Source organism: Parasteatoda tepidariorum, chromosome 1 (genome assembly GCF_982258835.1).
Source record: "Parasteatoda tepidariorum strain Cologne lab strain chromosome 1, Ptep-v5.0, whole genome shotgun sequence".
In the NCBI taxonomy this organism is placed as follows: Eukaryota; Metazoa; Arthropoda; class Arachnida; order Araneae; family Theridiidae; genus Parasteatoda; species Parasteatoda tepidariorum.
This window is the reverse complement of record NC_141755.1, coordinates 1,450,863-1,469,374: the sequence shown is the minus strand read 5'-3', so window position 1 is coordinate 1,469,374 and position 18,512 is coordinate 1,450,863. Positions and strand designations below refer to the sequence as shown.

Sequence of the window (18,512 nt, the reverse complement as noted above, 5' to 3'; positions counted from 1 at the left end):
GTCAAAAGAATTTCAATTGATTGACTAAAGCTATGCTTTACTACACAGGACAATATCAAGCATTCGCTTGATACTCACAAACCAAGGGTTAACACAGATTCACACCCTCAGTGCGAACCCCCGGACCGGATCTCGTCCTCTGACAACCACACGTAGTGGAAGAACCGTCAGGTTTCCACCTCATTTAAAGGATTATGTTTCTTAATAGTTTCCACTGGGAAGGGAGTGTGTAGCGTCCTCTATGCTTCCTCTTTAATTTCCAACCTCTTGTATATATATATATTTGTTTTGTGGTGAATGGCATCATGCTTTTGCTGCTGTTCCAAAAAAGTGTAAAATTTCTGTCGTCATTTATTTTACTATTTGTATTCTTGCTAAGGATTGAAAAATTTAAAGGAAAATTATTCAGCCTAAAACAGCCCCTTCAACAGGTTAAACTGATAGTTCCACTTTGTATATTTTTCAAGTGAATGAAATTCTTAATCAAGTAATAAATCAACATTTATTTTATTTTAAATATAAAGCAATAGAAGTCTTTTTAATTTTAGTTAGTTAATTTTCTAGTGTACGTATGAAACAATAGTTTTAAGTGTCAAAAATAATGTGTCCTATGAAATGTTTTAGAGAAATGCAATGAAGAACAACTTTATACAAACATTTTAATGAACAAAAACAAGCAAACAAAAAAATGTTAATGAATGAGAATGCACTCTTATATTAAAAATGTATGCAAACATTGGGTTTGCTTTCGTTAAGAAATTAATAGAGAATAAGCTATGATTAAAATAGTTCATTAAAAATACAAATATTGAGGAATGGTCATCCAAAAATAAATCATCCTCCACAGATGAGAAAACATTTTCTATATAAAGCATTGATGAAACTCTAGATTTTCTAAAAAGGTAACCATTAAAATATTAGAATTCATTAAAATGTTTTATGAAATTAAATATATTTTCAAAGAACCTATTTTCAGGGAAAGTCCACTTGGCACTTGTGTTTGCAAAAATACCTGAAAAGCACTCATTTCACCGAATGCTCCATTAAAGTAACGAATTCCTTTTTTACTAAATCAGATCTCATAGCGACAGGCTTTGACTATTTTAAAAATATGCACTATACATCGCATAAAAAGGCTTTGATCAATATTTTCAAAAGGCAAGCCACATTGTTTTGAAACATCTAATGGCCACTCAATAAATTAGGTAGTTGGAATGTTAACGGAATAAATATATTCCAGTCCAACCGCTAACCATTATTTACGTTAATGATATGATAAAAAGGAATAGTGTTAAGAGTTAATAATAGAATACCAGCTTTCTCTCCACAAAGACTTTTATCCTGGTATCACAGTTAGAAAAACAAGGAACTCGCCAGTTCCTTACGATGGCAGTTTGTATAATGCCGGATTATACTTTAGTAAAGCCTCATCACCTGTTAAAGAGTCAGCAGTAATAATTATCTATACAATTTAACTTTTCATTTCCATCGTTCTCTTTCTCGCCTCACAGGTTCAGTTTTGCTGGAAGAATTTGTGAAGGAGGGGGTGCGACGCACCGTGGGAATTTTGGTGCCGCTCCCTCGCCCGGATGTCTGAGACGAGGCACTGGGAGTGCGTTGCCTGGCACCAGATGACCCCATCTTACGGGCTCTGTAGCTATCGACATCGTTGGCCGAGAGATCGCTGGCCGCTCGGCTCGGCGGACGACTGGACGGCCTGCTCGACGGCTTACCATTACGGGTACTGAAACCTAAAATATAATTTTATTTTTTAATGACAGCACAGTTGGATAGTAGCATTTGTATCCATGTAAATTTCAAAAGCAGATTTTCATTTTTAAACAGTTTTTCATGTGTGGTAAAAAACAAACACTCCTTACTTTTTTAATTAAAGTGTTTCTGTTGAAAGGAAATAAATGTCACACATTTTCGAAATACAATTTTAAAAAAATAGTGAGATTCTGAAAATAATTCTATGCAGCATAGATCTAACTTGCTTTTGATCCATACTGTGGAATCAGGGTTGGGTTTTTGCCATGACAGTCGTAAAAACCATCAAAAACCTACTGTTTTCTTTAATTTATGGCATATAGCGGACAGTATATTATTTTCACATAATTGCCCTTATAAATGAATGTTGTAAATGATTGCTATTGATTTTGAAACTATATACATGTATTCTTATAGAAGGATATAAATTCATACAGAAATATTGTAATATACTTATTGAAAATAGTGATACTTACTTTTATCATTATAGCTTGATTTGCAAAGGATTCAAAATTTTGCACTTCTTAATTGTTAGAAATAAACAAACAAAAAAGCTTGGAACTATTAATAAATTCAAGAACTAAAAAGAAGAATTTAAAATTTGGCATTTCTTAAATATTAGAAATAAGCTAAACAAAACTTTCAAAACTTGCAACTACTAATAAACTCTAAGTCAAGAATTACTGCAATTACTGCTATTTTGTCAAGTTAAAAACTTTTATTCAGTTGAAAAAGCACATTAAACGAAACTTAATTACAAACAGAATTACATGTTCAGTAGTCAGGGTCACTGTGTCGAAGTATACGATAGCACGCGACTAATTTTGCACATTTTTCATTGCCCAGTCGATTTCTGAGTTTAGTATGGATGAGTCCTTCAACATTGCTATTGCAATGTTTCAAGGAAACTCTAAAAGGATTTCCCAGGCTTTTTCATGTCTCATTTCTGTGTAAAATATTGAAAGCAAAATTGATAAAAAAAAGTTTATTTTATGAGGCTTTCTTTTTATGTGTACATGTGTTTCTCAAAGCAAGATTTTATGAATGAAAGTAATCAATGTTGACATTCTTCAGTAATGTAATATGCCAAACAAAATGATGCTTGGAAATGTTGAAAATTTTGTTTAGTATCCTAATATTTTACTTCAAATAGTATGTTTTGATATAATCATGTTGGGAAAATGCAAGAATCTGTTCTTAAATATCTTTTAACAACTTTGTTTTCTAATTTTATTGCCTAAAAATGAATTAATTTTAAATTATAAGCAGCTAAACTTAAATAAAAAGAATTTTACCAAAACTATGGGTTTTTGACAGAGGGTTTTTTGACATGACAGTAAAAACCATGGTAAAAACCGTCATGTGTCAAAAACTTGCCAACCCTGTGTGGAATGAACACAAACAAGTTGACATAGTGTACGGTATGTTTATTGGGAAAAACAAGCAGCTACACTGAAAGTGAATTGTAACTCAATGATACAAAAAATGGACCATTTCTATATATTTCTTCAAAATTTTCAATTTTTCAAGAAGTAAATAAATAAAAAGATTGAAATACATTTAGTAGACACAAGAAGCAGATAATATTTATACGTACCTCCTGGAGTCAGTCGGTTGGGAGTTCTAGACTTTGCTGATTTTGAGCCAAAACTACTATCTGCATCACTATAACTGAAGTCACTAGCAGAATCGTTGCTTCTTTGCTTACTCATGGGAACACTGCGTTCACTTTTTTCTCTTACCTTTTCATTCAAAAAATTTAAAGAACACAAAATCATTAAAAAATTACAAATTAGAATATATATTCTTTTAAAAAGTGGTTAAGGAGATGCTAAAATTAAAATATTTTAAATTAAGAGAATTAAATTGAATACAAAAAAAAAAAAAAAAATTCTTTAATCCTTTTGATACTAAGCAGTTTGTTTTCCTTCACCCTTGCTTTATCTGTACAAAATTAAAATTGAGATCTGTATATGTTATACAATTAAAATTTTTTGACAATACATGTACTCCCAAACTTCTTGAAATTTTTTAAATTACAATTCAAATTCATAAAAATAGAATTTCCATGAAAAATGTAAAGGGAATCAACAATTCTGCCGATATTGCTTTATTTTAAAATCGAAATCCAGACCTAAAGTAAAATAATACCAATTAAAAATTCTTTTGACTTTTATAAAAAAAAAAAAAGGTAAAAAAGCTTACAGATTAAAAACTTGCAGTTATAAAAACCCATACACACAAACTTCTCATTCCTTGTTTCAGCAATGAATTAATATTCTTAAACTAAATAAATAAATAAACATTATGGTGTTCCTTCTTTCTATTATTTACAACAGTTTGTGGTACTTTTGTGCTGAATGCAACACCTTTCTATTACAGTTTTATGATTTTTATTTACACTACACAGATATGTGAAATACTTCATATAATTTTTGATCTAGAAGTTTGGATTTCCCCTCATGAAAAATCGATTTTTTGTTTGTTTGGGAGAAACATTTAAAATTATTAGTTTGAAGATTAATTAAGTTATGAAGTTAAATACAAAACAGACATTCTCGATTTTTTTTTTTTTTTTTTGATATATAAGAAGTCATAACTCTTGAATGTTTAGAAAATTTAACTAGAATGGTTAGAAGTTCAATAACTGTAACATTATTTTTGTGTTTTTCGCCATATCCTTAAAACTAACTGAAACTTAAAAAAATGTCTCAAACTATTAATCTAAAGCCTTTTTATCTTGATAAAAAAAAATTACTTAACGCAAAACAATTTTTGTAAATAAATTTTAAATTTTTTTTCTATATTTATTAAATATAGCATTGTTTTAAACCATCTATTTTGCATTATGTTTTCACAAAAATTTGATAGTTTCTGTTAATATATTTATTCATAGAAAATGCATGTTAATTTCCAGTTTTGAAAGTTAAATGACATTTGGCGCCAATTTGCCTATGGTAAAAGTGTTCTTTAAAACCATGAAATTCGCAACTCATTTTATAAAAACTAGATTCACAAGTGACTCAGGGCGCACTTTTTTTATTGTAGTTTTTAACAGCCCCTTTGTAATAAGGTCAACTGAATAACTTCTGCATTTTATTTAAAAACGATTAATATGCTTAGTGAAAAATATAGAAAGTAAGAAAGTATGATTAATTTAGAATCTCTTTCAATTCATTAAGGCTGTTTTTCAAAGGCTTCTTCTATCATATGCAAATTTTATTTTATTGTGTGTTTGTAAAAGCCATTCTTAGCTGTTGCATTAAATTTTGATGATTACAAATATGTAAAATGTCAACATGAAAAAAAACAACCAAAAAAAAACATATATTAAAAAATAAGAAGAATTTTTAATCTCCTTTTCTAATATTTGAAAAACTGCTTGAACACAGCACTGTTTCTCAAGGCATGAATAAAAATTTATTATTTTTATTTTAAATAATATACACTATTTTGACAATATGAATTTGCAACAGCTAATCATGAGTGTTAAGTCAAGTTTGTCAGCACTTTTCATGGTCATTATGAAGAAGGTCTCTTTATCAAAATGAAGAAATGCTAAAATTTTGTTAAAGTTAGCATTTGCCAACTCATGTTTTAATAAATAAAAAAGTTTTTCCAACGCCGCATTCACTGGGGCTTATAAAACTGTGTATTTTTTTAAAAAGTTTCATTAACTTTCAAGTTCTAAAGCTCAGATAATTCATTTCAGTAAAATTATGGCTTTATTTCAAATACTGTAACCGCATTAGCTACGAAAAATGTTGCTGAACATAATTTTAAAATGTTTTTTCCTTTTATTCTTTTCAACAAGATAGTAAGGGCTTTGAAAAACGCCTTTAATGATGCATAAAGATGAAGAGAGTTTTACCCAATGGAAGACAGGAATACGAGATCCCTCTTCAGAGGGGACAGGATTATAAAAAGAAGGCTCTGGTGTTACAACTGGAAGACAGCGTAGAAGAAGGCAAGGAGCTGAAACAGAGGCTGCTTTTTGAAGAATGATCTCAAAAGTTATTATTTTTCGTTCAAGGAAATGTTAAAAAAAAAAGCTGGTAAGTGCAGTCACTCGCATGCAAATGAAGGAGAGAGGTTATTGAATAACAACTGGACAGCTTCAGACAAATTGTGACGTTCCAAACGAAAGGGGAAATAATAAACTTAAAAGGTTTTAGAGATATAAGAGGAAATAATAACTTAAAAGGTTTTAGAGATGCAACTAGAGCAATGAATAAATAAAAGTTTGCAAAATGATTATTTTTGAATAAATAAGCATCACAAACAAAATAACAAGCATTCAAAAAAGATATCTGCAGATAGAGGATCGATAAACATGCTCTACTTAACACTATTTTTCTATCATTGAGGCACTAACGATAAAAATTGTAGAATATAGATCTTTATACAAAGTTTTAAAATATAGTGAAACCTCAGTTAAGCTGACACTCTTGGGGCCAAACATTTTGTCTGTTTATGGGAAAGGATACACTAATAGCTAAAGAAATAAATTGTTTTTAGAATGATTGCAATGATATTCAAATAATCTCTAATAACTATTTACATTGATATTAATTTAATTTTAATAAAACAATGATAATTTACAATAAACTTATAATAAATAACAAGAAATTTGATACATTTACATGCCTTTGTTTTAAATTTATTCAGTTGAAAAGAAAGATGTGATCGAAGCGATTTGCCGTATCTTTATGAATCATTTAGAATTTTTACACCCATTTCATCATTTTCAGATAGACAAAAAGTATCAGTTCCTCAATACAAGTTTCATTATCATGCAAAGTTTTCTTTTTGGTTCCTTTTCAGAAAAGCATTAGTTTCATCATTATCGCTCTCAATGTCATTATTTGCGAACCTATTTTAATCATTATTATTCATTCCATACTCTGCGTAATGCTTACTAAATGATAACACTTTCACCAGTCAAGCAAAACAAATTTGTTTATTCAGAAACTGGATCATCAGAATTTGTATCATGTTTCTTATCAACACTTGATAGAAAACGTGACAAGTAAAAAGGCACCAGTTTTATTCACAATCGATCTTTTGTCAAAAGTCAGAATAAATCTTTATGAACTCCTACATGATTATATTTCTGTTCTAAATTTTTTACCCAACTGTGTTAAGTACAGGTGTCAAACTGATTGGAAGATTAAATAAATTAAAGAGCAGTTAATACGTCATTTAATTTCAACTTGTGGGGTCATCTGTGTTGTCAAGAAGAAAATATATATATAAATTAGAATTTAACATAGAAGTAGTTTTATTTTCAACTTTAGAAAAGGTGGTGTCCGGTTTGAACACATTGAAAATAACATTTTGGAGCACAAATGACAGTCTGTGTCCGATTACAAGAGAGGGTACATTAGGGTTTATTCATAGATTCACAGAGAATTAAAAATATTTCCGAAATGAGAACCGTCCATTTTGCAGGAGTGTCTGCAACATGAAGTTTCACTGTATAAATTTCCTTTTTTTTTTTAAACGTAAAATACGCAAATAGATAATATGAAATAAATAACATTTGGAAATTAGCTAAACTAATTGATAGCCATCTTTAAAAAGTGGTATTTAAAATAAATATATTCTTCCAAAGACTATTCATATTTTGAAGTTTAGTAAGTTTTGAACTTTGAAATAAAGGTCATTTTGAAGTTCATAACAAACAAAAATGCGAATTTTACAAAGATAACACTAAATTATTCAATTTTTAATTTTATGAATCAGAGTTTTAAGAGAGAAAATTACAAAAAGAAATCTGCACTATGAATATTTGCACAAGGATTAAAAAAAAAGAAATTCTATTTAGGGAAGGGGAAGCTTTATGCTTTCAGCTAATTCAGTGCAAAGCTTTTACAATCGTTGTAAAGAAATATTACTCACACGTATTCTGAAAAGTGGCAAACCAATCATGATAACAGCACAGAGCTATGAATTTAAAAGGCTTTAAGGCCGTTGATACATATTTCAGAAAAACAATTCATACAGAGATTCAAGTAACAGATGCAAAAGTGGAAATCGAAGGAAAGAAAATTAAAAACCAAAAATTAACTCAAATTGCAAAAATTGTGCAAATAAACATTGATTAAAGTATAAAGTACCAAAAAAAAAAAGCTTTTATTATTTCATTAAAAAATAATATTCATTCATTAAATAAATATTTTGATTCATTAAATAAACAATAAAACTAACCATTTCAAATTTACCTTTTATGAGTAGAGCTTTAAAAGATTCGATTTTACATTCTGTAGGCAAAATTGAAGAACAAGATGAGTGTAACCATCGTTAAGAGCTCCATAATTTAAAATTAGGCCAAATTAAAAACATCATAATATAAACTCTTTCCTTTATACTAATTTTGACAGGCAATAACTATACTGAGAAACTGTTAATGCACTGGCTGTATAGTGTTTTGTTGAGGGCAAATCGTTGAATTAAGAATTTAAGCTGTCTTTTGAAAGCCTTTTTTTTTTTAAAGGAAATAACGTTTATTTAGGTATAATAGGATATTTTTTTAACTAGTGTGAGTTTTTAGCAGTTATTCATGACTTTCAGGTCCATTTTAGCGTATCATTAGACAATGTTCTTTAAACTAAATGGCATACTATAAAGAGAAACTGCAGTTTGTGAAAATAAAAAGCATTTATGACCTAATTTTTAAAAAATTATTAACATTAAAGAAGTTATTCCCGTACTGGGCTCATTCATTGAAAATTATTCATCGATTTTGTTCACTTCTAGCTAAGTATCACCAAATTGGTTATTTTTTTAAAAAAAAGTTTAGCAACTTTTAAAACATACATGCTATTTGTTTGTTTTAAAGCCCTTTTAATGGCAAGATATTTTTAGACAAAAAAAGTGAACCACTAAACTGTTCATGAAGTGATTGTATGGTTATTTCAGATTAAATATTTATAGCTTGTATAGGATTAGTATGAACAAACCTTTGTTATGGGACCCGTTGCAGGCAATCGATTAAAGGATGCACTTTGGGAAGACTGTGATGAATTGGGACTGGCTTTAGGTTTAAAAGGTTGAAGTGACTGACTAACACCTTCTGCCAGTATGAATTGTTCTCTCAGTTCAAGATTCGTTCTACCTTTGGCTAAATAAGAAAGCAACTAAATTCATGCAAACATGCACAACATAAAAAAAAAACAAATAACTGAAATAAATATTCAAAAAGTGCATAGTGTTGATGCTCTACAAGATTTACACATTTATTCTAATGGGTAAAACAAACACACATAAAATATATAGATTTTCTAATGGTATACTTAACTTTTTGTATTTCAATTCATTTTATAATGTAACTTAGAGTATAACTTTAAAAATTAATTATATGTATCTAACTATCTTCATAATTATCAATATAGTTTAAAGTAAATAATTATAGCAAACTTTTTAAATCCACCCAACGTAGATTTATTTACAGTTAATCTTTAATTTTCTAGCTCGATTTTTAAAAACATTTCCTTTGAACATTACAGTTAGAAAATATAATTTAAATAATCTAAAAATTTAAAAGTGCCCAGAAAATAATACTGCTGAGACAATGAAATACGAATAAAAATAATACTCATTCTTAAAAATACTCAGAAGTTGAAGAAATGGTTTGGATACTAACAACTTTTCTGTGAAATGTCGAAAATTAGTTTGAATGCAACAAATATTAAAATTAAAAAATGTGAGGTCAAAAGGATAATAAGTTAAATTTCGCTAATTTCATTCATTTTATATAAACCTATAGACCTTTATATTTTACCTTATATGAACCTTTTATATAAGAAGGGCTATAATCTCATTTAAAATAGGTTGCAAATAGAATAATTAATTTCACATAAACACATATTCTAAATAAAAGTACACCATAGAAAGTTAAACTAGGCTAGCAAGATATAAATAAGAGCTAAAAAATGAGTAACAAGTAAATAAGGGTTTCAGCATTTCTCTGAAAAAGTATAAAAAATAAAGTGATAAAAAAAATAAATAAATGAGTGCAGTAATTGCATGCTAAAAAAGCAAAACTTTTTATTTCTTCCCACTTTCAGTCAAAGCTTTTAATTCTCTTTTTGAATTTAACATTCCTCCTCACTGGAACTTTGTGCCTTCTAATAATTTTTATTGAAACAATTTTTACCAAAAAAAAAAAAAAAGAGAAAGATCTAGAATACTAGTTTTGGTAATTATCTAAATAACTGTTCATATCTAAAGCAAGTTTTATTAGGGTTCTAAAAATGTTGAATTTAGTTATGGTTCACATATTTAACCCTCAGTGTATGGCTCAGTTTTTATACTTTCCATTTCTGGGGAGATTTTCTTTATCTACATATGTTACAATTCACATCTTTATCGGTTGTTTTAAAATAATACAAGAATTTATTGGCCTTGACGTTTTCAAAAAATATATAATACTACCATTATACTATTCAGTGTAATACTATTTCAACAGGCAGGGTTTATAAGTGAAAAAATTCATGCAATATTTTTATTTTCAGGAGAATATAATTTTTAAATATTTTATCTCAAAAAATTTTGCAGAAATTCTGTAATGAAACAGAAAATATAAAATAAAAGCTCAGATTTATGGAATAACCTAATCACTATCTTCATAATCAAGATATTTTCGTCTGTTATTCCCATATAACTCGGCAAATCCATATCTTTCATAAATGCTTATTGCGAGAAAGAAAAACAAAATATGCAACTCACAAATACGAACGAGAAAAAATCAAGCAAGAGAAGAAAAAAATCTGAACCCTCTAGTGGCAGCGAAAATAAGCATCAAATGATATTTTTTTAACCTACACCGGGAAATAGCGGGATCAGTATTGAAACAAGGGGGGAAAATTCTTAGCCCGCGATATTCACGTGACCCGCAGTCTGGGATGAAACTGATACCCAGCTCAAATTGCGAGAGCCGTACGGGGAGGGTTAATAATAACTAGAAATAATTTATTTTTAACCATGAATATAAGGCAAACATTCATTTATAACAGCAACTTTTTAAGTAACAAAGGTAATAATATTCTTTTCCAGTGAAGAGGAGTGTGGTTCAGAGGTAAATAAGTAGAATTATTTTGGCGTAGTTGAGATTCCAATATTTGCTGTAATAATATAATATTGTATGCAGATACTTGACATAAAGCTTACCTCTGCAGGGATCATTCTTTACCAAAAATTCATCTAACGCTACCCATCCTCCTCCAACTCTTACCATTACAGTACTGCGTAAAATTCGCACTAACCGCAACTTTTGAGACTCACCAAACTAGAAAATATTCAAAAATTTTAAGAAAAATAATATCAACATTTGATTGCAAAAGTTTCAACTTTTTATTTCAACAAATTAAAAATTCTTTAAAATATTCAGTACAAAGATTTTTTTTAAAATTTTGAATTTACTTGTAAAGATGATTACAACACTACGTAACCATATAGTATGATAACTATCCATAAGACTGGATACAAAATTCTAGTAAACTATTATCATAATAACAAAAAAGATATAGACTGTTGAAGGTAACAAAAAGAAATACATCACAAGTAAAAATAAATAATATTAATTCATCTTTTTAAACATAACAGTCTTTAATCTGTATTTTCCAATGGTATATAAAATTGCATATAAATTAAAGAGGCTGTTAACAAATCAAATTTTTTTTGTAATTAAATTAAATTTATTAAAACTAACAAATTGTAACTGCTTCACTTGCCATTTTTTATATTATTATATAAAAAGAACTGAAAAATAACATCCATGTTTAAAGTTGAAAATGTATTATTTTTTTAAAGTAAGAAATCACTTTATTTTATCGCCAGTTCAGCATCAGTTTGGGAAATCTCAGGAATCACTCGTCATCCGAAATCACTTCCATTCTATTCTGTGGGGTGAGGAGTAGTTATCGACAATCTCAACCTTCATGGATGAACATAAAATTGAGTTAACATGTCTTATATACTAGTGAATTATATTTTTGTAGTGGTAGATACACTACCATCGTCTTAAAAATATCTGCATTAGTTTTGATATCTTTTTTTTCTATCCTTACGTCTCCAGCATCTGATCGGGCAAAACACATGTTCTGCCCTGAAATTAAAAGCTCTCAAATAAAATTTACTAATCAAAATACTGTTTTGTTTTCTGCTGACTAAAAATTAGATAAAACAAACCGTATCGACAATTTCGGATATGATGGAATTATTTTGGGTAATAGTTACTGTAATACAGATGAAGCCAAGATAACTTTGGATAGTCAGAGAAGTGATTAAAAAAAAACAACCCATAACATTAAAATTGAACTTTTCAGTTTTGACTGAATCACACATACCCTGTATTTGCCTTCACCAACTTGATATACTTTGAATCGTTGAGCACATGTACATTCAGCAACTTGTCGTTGAACTTCATCTTGTATTTTTTCAGCTTCTGTCAGTGGTCCCTTCTGCGTAAAAAGAGATAAAAAAGTGTGTTGAAGAGTAAATCAAATAAAAGATGTGAAAATGTTTGATCGATACTTTTAAGAAATCGTACTTCTCGATCAGGTCGAAGAGTATCTATGTATTCTTTGTGGTCAATGAAGCCATCACCATTGCGATCAAATATTTCAGCCACCCTTTCCATTTCTAAGCGACTAGTTGGGAATTCTGAAAATGCATAGAGATTTTTAGAAGTAAGTTTTGAGTAAAATATTCATTAATTTTGAGAATTGTATTTAAATTACTTAGAAGTTTTTATATACTCTTCATGAAATAATTTTTTTTAAATTTACTACTCAATTTGGTGTTATTTTAAGATGGTTGGATATGCAAGAAAACTACATAGTCAATGCTGATATGTTTGATGTGAAGGTAAAACATACATAATGAGAAATTATTTTTAGTCATCCAGCAAGCAATAAACTAGTTCAGAAAGTTATAAGTTTTCCTTAGTACTCTATTTTTGTTTTGGTAGACAAAGTCTAAATTCATCCCACTTTTTAAGGGAAAAAACTAATAATAGTGACACATATTTTAATACAAGCTAAATCTTCTAATACAAGTTTAAATTTGGAATATTTAATAAAATTATGACAAATATTACTTTTAAAATTTTTAAAATGCAGTTTTTAAATTTAAATTTTTAACACATATTTTTGTAAAAGTAAGATATTTATAAAAATAAATAATTCAGACTTACTAGATTTCAGAATGCCTTCAATAAATTCTTCTTGAGTTACTTTTCCGTCATTATCTTTATCAATTTTTCGGAACAAATCCATTACTCTGGATTTTTTGTTATTCATCCATGCCAGGAACTGAAAATGAAACAAAATTATCATTAAAACAAAATATCAGTTTTAATTTTTACAAACAAAATTTCGAAATCTTAGAAAGCTATTACAAAATATACATAAATATAAGCTGAAAACTAAAAATACAGGATTTTCTTCTAGAATACAGCTTTCAATTTTGATTAAAATTTTTTTAGACCTTAAACAAAAAAGTTTATAATGAATGCAAAACTTTATGCCAGATCTAAAATGAAAAAAAAAAAAAATTTGTGCCTAAACAAATGATAGAAAATACATTATTGATTAATAAATGCTTCTTTTTAAATTTTTTTATACATATATATACATGAAAAATGTGCTAATTTTCATTTGAATTCAAATCTTTTCAAACTACCTTATAGTTATGAATAATTATAATCTTTTACAATAAATATTTATATACCTTTTTACGCCATTCATCAAAATCAAAGTTCTTTATTCTTTCCAGCTGAAAGTAAAAAACACAATTAATGTAATTATTTATTTTTATATAAAGCTTAGTCTGTGTTTAATTTTACTATTTTCTTAAAAATACCTCTTTAAGATAGTTCAGTTTATCTTGAAGTCTGCGCTGTCGCTCCATAGCTAGAAGCCAAACATTTCTCCACCTGTCTACAAGCTCCCTAGCTCTAGGATTTTTAATTTCAGGCTCAAAACCTTGACGGTTTCTAGAGGAAAGAAGCAAACAATTTTAACCAAAAGTTAATACATTATAAAAATCTTAATTTTTCTATGAAAATACAGTAAGATCTCGATTATCCAAAGCTGCTACGAGTAAAATATTTGGATAAGAAAGATTATTTAAGGTAATGTGGTTTCTTTAAAAATTTATTTTTACAATGAAAATAGCTTTACAAAACTACTATAATATGCTGTAAAACAGTTTATTTTTAAAAACCAACAAAAAACGTTTACTTTTTACTAACATAAAATATTCAATTATATATAGTCATGCAGTACTAGGAGTCTTTTTTTTTCTAAATCTTGTATGCCTCATGTGTAGAGGCATTTACTTTATAAACCAGAGAGTCTCACTTTCTATTATTTCAGTGTTGCTGTAGTAAAATTTATTATCGAGACTTTGTTCGGATATCAGTTAGTGTACAGTGTGTGAAAAAAAATTGACCACCTTGAATAACTTCAATCCAATGATTGCATCTTCACGTTTTAGAGCTTAATCTTAATAGTTCAAGTGAGAGACTTCAGACGAAATTTTAAGCAACTTATAGACGATATTTTAAGTTACCAAATTGGACACAAAAACGTACTTTCTCTGAATAAACATACCTCTTTTTTTGGCAGATTCGATTTTCTGATCTCTTAAATATAGGGGCTATGCGCAATAGGAAATATGGTCCCAATAGTTCGGTCAGGAGAGTGGTACAAAGTTTGGACCCCTTAATGTTAATTTTATTTTTCGCATATCTCGAGATTTTCTTAAGTGAATCGAAAAATCTTTGTACACAATTATAAAATTAATTTTATAATTATATTTAATGATCTCGAAAATTTCTTTTATTTGTAAGGCATAAAATTTTTTGCAAGCATTTTAATGTATGTAATTTTACATGGCAAAATATGAAATTTGAGCAAAATCGGTCAAATGGTTTTTAAGAAGTTGAATAGTTAAAATTTGATTCAAATTTGAACGTGAAGATTCCGTCATTATATCAAAAGTTATTCAGGCGTAGGTTTATTTTTTTGCGCACTTTATTAATACTTTTGATGCTAGTGGCAATTGGCAATTTAAAATTGATTTAGGTGACCATTATATATATATATATATATATATATATATATATATATATATATATATATATATATAATTCCAATTAGGCTGATTTATGAGAGCTGAAATTTTTTTTTATTTTTAGAATTAACTACGGTTTAAATAAAAATGTGATTTGGATAATGAAGATTCTACTATGTGAAGTGTATAATGCTCATACGCAGGTGTTTTGGGTATTGAGGGAGTACTTCTTCCAGATTTGCGATCGTGTGCCGATTCATGCCTTTCACGACCTTTGTCTTTTCCTGGATGACTTTGCTGTTGTTGAGGTGGTTGGCGTTTAGATTGGAAAGCTTTGGTCACCCGCTCAACATCAGGTTGTCGTTTGGTCATGTCATCCATGAATACCTAACAAACAAAATTGATATAGTTTAAATATAATTGATTTTATTTGAAAGAAGTGCAAAATTTAAATTACTTTAAAAGAACCAATTTTGTCACAGAAATGATCATTAAAGAGGGGAAATTAAATTGCTCCTCTAATTTAAAACACTTGAATGCAATATAATGAATATTTAATATTAAAATGCTTAAATATTTAATAAATAACATTTAACTGTCAAACAAAATTGGACTACAAAATGACAAATATAGTAATCTTTAAATTTCTACCAAATTTTGTTAAAAATGAAGTCAGTTAAAAATGCTGAAAAGGGTGTATCTTTATAAAATAAAGTTTAATTACTTGGTGGTCTGCTATGAGTTGTTCAAGAACAGGAATTTCATCTGGTAATGGTTCTGCTTCTAGTGTAGTGAGAGTATTTTCTGCACTGATCAACCAGTTCAAAAGTTCTTCCAAAAGATCAAGAATGTCTCTCAGGGATCTCAGGTGATCATTGAGACGCTGTTCTCGCTGTTTGGCCCACAATGATACCTTACATAATAACTTCTTCATTAATAACATCCATTTAAAGTTATTATGCTAAGATTACAATTCAAAGATAACTTTAACATAGAGATACTTATAAAATTTCAAGTTTTGTTATAGCGTCAATGTTATAATAAAAACTGAAAAATTGCAATTTTTTTAAAAAAACAAATTTTCTTTTTTTACAAGTGTGCTTGCTATAAGTAGTATAGAATTGCTTAAAAATCTAAAAGAGACTTAAAAAACTAAAAAATATGAGCTTCTTAAATCAATAAATTTTAACTTTATACTTTCCATTTAAATGTTAACATATTTGGGTTTCTATCACTATATCTTACAACTTTTCATAAAATACATTTAAGTACTGTCATAAAAGCTTCAATACTTTTTATATTTGTAAGATCTGATGAAAATAAATTATTTTTATTTAAAAAAAAGTCTAAGAATTTTTATCTCTTAATTCAGGAGAAGCTGGGAGAAAAAAATTACAACATAAATCAAAGTAAAAATAAAAAGTTAAATCAAAGTTAGTGAGATCAAATGAAAATGAATAATGTTACTCAAATAAAATATACTCAATATTATTCAAAATAAAATATACTCAATATTATTCAAAATAAAATATAGTACACTACTAAGCAGAAATTTTCGTTGTCATCGAAACTATGTACATGCATATAAAAACAGATGTAAACTGACCTCTTCCCATCGTGATTGAATGATGGTTATCCAATGGCGAATAACCGACACACCATCTGGGTGGCACTTTTTCAGTATTTCTTGAGCATGGGCGATGGTGGTATCTTTGTTCACTTCCTGTTCAATCATCTCTCTCATGAAGTTTTCATGATCAGCTATTTGTTGTTTGGTAGTTTCTTCATCATCTGGCAAGGGACCAGAATATCTAAGCTTCATTTCTGCATCTGACAACCACTCAAGTAACATATGGACAGCTTTATGCAGTCTTTCAGCCTTAAATAAATGTATTCACATGCATTAAAAATATCTAAGAAAACATGTTTATTCTATTAGATATAATTAGTTTTCTGAGAATGTTAATAAATAGAAGGTGATTTAAGATTTTTTTCCTTTAACTTCAATTTAAATTACTTAATATCAAACAATTGTTCTTCACTTAAAAAGCATATATTAATATTCCCAACACAAGTGACAGTAATTAACATGAAAATTTAAAATTGTATTTTGCATGCAAATTATAAGACACAATACAAGCTAACAATGAAATATTTTCAGCATAAAATATGGATTTTTAGTTAAATCTATTTCATAAAAATGATTATGAGCTAAAATATTAATTAATTTTGAGCCTATTTGATTTTATTCTTTATAGCTGTTAAGAACAGCTAGATGAGACATACATTATGTTATACATATATCAAAAATACATTACAATGTTACACACTGTATGATGTTTTTTTCGAATCTGAAAAAGTTTGCTCCATTAATACAATAATAATAAATTGAAACTGTCTATACTTAATACACATTATATACTGCATTAAAATAATCTTGGCATTGAATTAAGAGAAGAAATTTTTTTTTTTCAACAGAGTCTTAAATGAATACTCCCTTATCTGTTAAGAAACTATCAATTTTATAGATATTATGAAAAATATATTGTAAATACAAATGCATACTTCGTGAAGGGCTTCATCAAGCTTTCTTTGTTTTTCTTCTGCCAGATTGGCAACATCAATCCACATTTGATCAAGTTGTGACAACTGTTCTCGAATATGATTGGCATCCTCTTCACTGGCAGTTTCTAACAATTCCCTGGCTGTTCTTCGTACTGATTCCAGATTGTTTGCTCTACTCTTTAATTCATCTTGGAAAGACTAAAATTAAGAAATGAAATTATTTAGATTGAATTCACTCATTACTAAACAGTTTCTGTCTTGGGTTGCATTCATTTTACAATTAGAAATTCGATTCAGGGTCTATCCAAATCCTATTTCAATTGCTTTTTTGGCAGCTTCGAATTTTTTCTCAGTTTTTAAAATATATAATAAATGATAATATTTTTAACATAACAAGATAACAATTTTGAAGCACAAATTTACTTTTTGACTCATTTGCTTTGTGTGGAACTGCACCAATTAATCCATGTGAGAGTCTCATTGTAATATGGTTTTTTTACTTAAAATTTAAGGGACTCTTTTTTTTTTTTCTTTTTTTTTTTATCTTGAGGTTCAGTGTAGATCAAGTTTATTTTTTACTTTTCCCTTCTCTCATGTTTATTCTAGGAAAGAAAAAAAATTTTTTCCCACACAATTCCCTCAATTACAAGCATTTCCCAAATAAAAACTTTTGTCTAAATTTAGCACAATCATTGAGAATCATTGTAAATGTGAGATTAAAAAAGAAATTACTTTATGTTGATCCACAAGAGCCATGACAGTGTCTAGATCTCCATGCAAGAGCTGGTTTTCAGATAAAGTTTTTTTAGCTTTTTCTAACCAATCGATGAGAGCTTGAACAGCATCTTTAAATTGACCAGAGAACAGGAGAGCTTCTTCCAGTTTTCGTTGCCTGAAAACACCAGAGATCATAACAATCAACATTCGAAATAAAACAATCAATATTTGACACAGAATTTTGTGTTTGATTAAGTGTCCGAATTTTTCAAGAACGGAAAAAAAAACATAAAATTGTTGGGTTAATACAGCATCAAAATGATGATTAATTTGCGAAATTTTGGTGATTCAGTCTTCATAAATGATGCCATGTTTGGTGT

General features: G+C 28.3%; 1 protein-coding gene across 13 annotated transcripts in view; it reads right to left on the bottom strand.

Moving 5' to 3' along the window:
• Window positions 1-641: 641 nt before the first annotated feature.
• Window positions 642-18,512, bottom strand: part of shot (dystonin-like protein short stop) — a 245,124-nt gene continuing 227,253 nt past the window's right edge. For 11 of the 13 annotated variants that reach the window (XM_016051216.4, XM_071180282.2, XM_043046522.3 and 8 more), the window contains 14 exons: window positions 18,148-18,307; window positions 17,416-17,613; window positions 16,457-16,729; window positions 15,575-15,763; window positions 15,050-15,237; window positions 13,636-13,768; window positions 13,504-13,548; window positions 12,968-13,085; window positions 12,323-12,435; window positions 12,120-12,233; window positions 10,942-11,059; window positions 8,733-8,893; window positions 3,368-3,512; window positions 642-1,751 (listed from right to left, as the gene is read on the bottom strand). In XM_016051216.4, coding sequence (XP_015906702.3) covers window positions 1,480-1,751; window positions 3,368-3,512; window positions 8,733-8,893; window positions 10,942-11,059; window positions 12,120-12,233; window positions 12,323-12,435; window positions 12,968-13,085; window positions 13,504-13,548; window positions 13,636-13,768; window positions 15,050-15,237; window positions 15,575-15,763; window positions 16,457-16,729; window positions 17,416-17,613; window positions 18,148-18,307 — 2,227 coding nt within the window. In that variant the 3' untranslated portion in view covers window positions 642-1,479. Of the gene's footprint in view, window positions 1,752-3,367; window positions 3,513-5,641; window positions 5,746-7,671; window positions 7,717-8,732; window positions 8,894-10,941; window positions 11,060-12,119; window positions 12,234-12,322; window positions 12,436-12,967; window positions 13,086-13,503; window positions 13,549-13,635; window positions 13,769-15,049; window positions 15,238-15,574; window positions 15,764-16,456; window positions 16,730-17,415; window positions 17,614-18,147; window positions 18,308-18,512 lie in introns of all 13 variants that reach the window. The other 2 variants (XM_087158165.1, XM_087158179.1) reach the window with 2 other exon arrangements.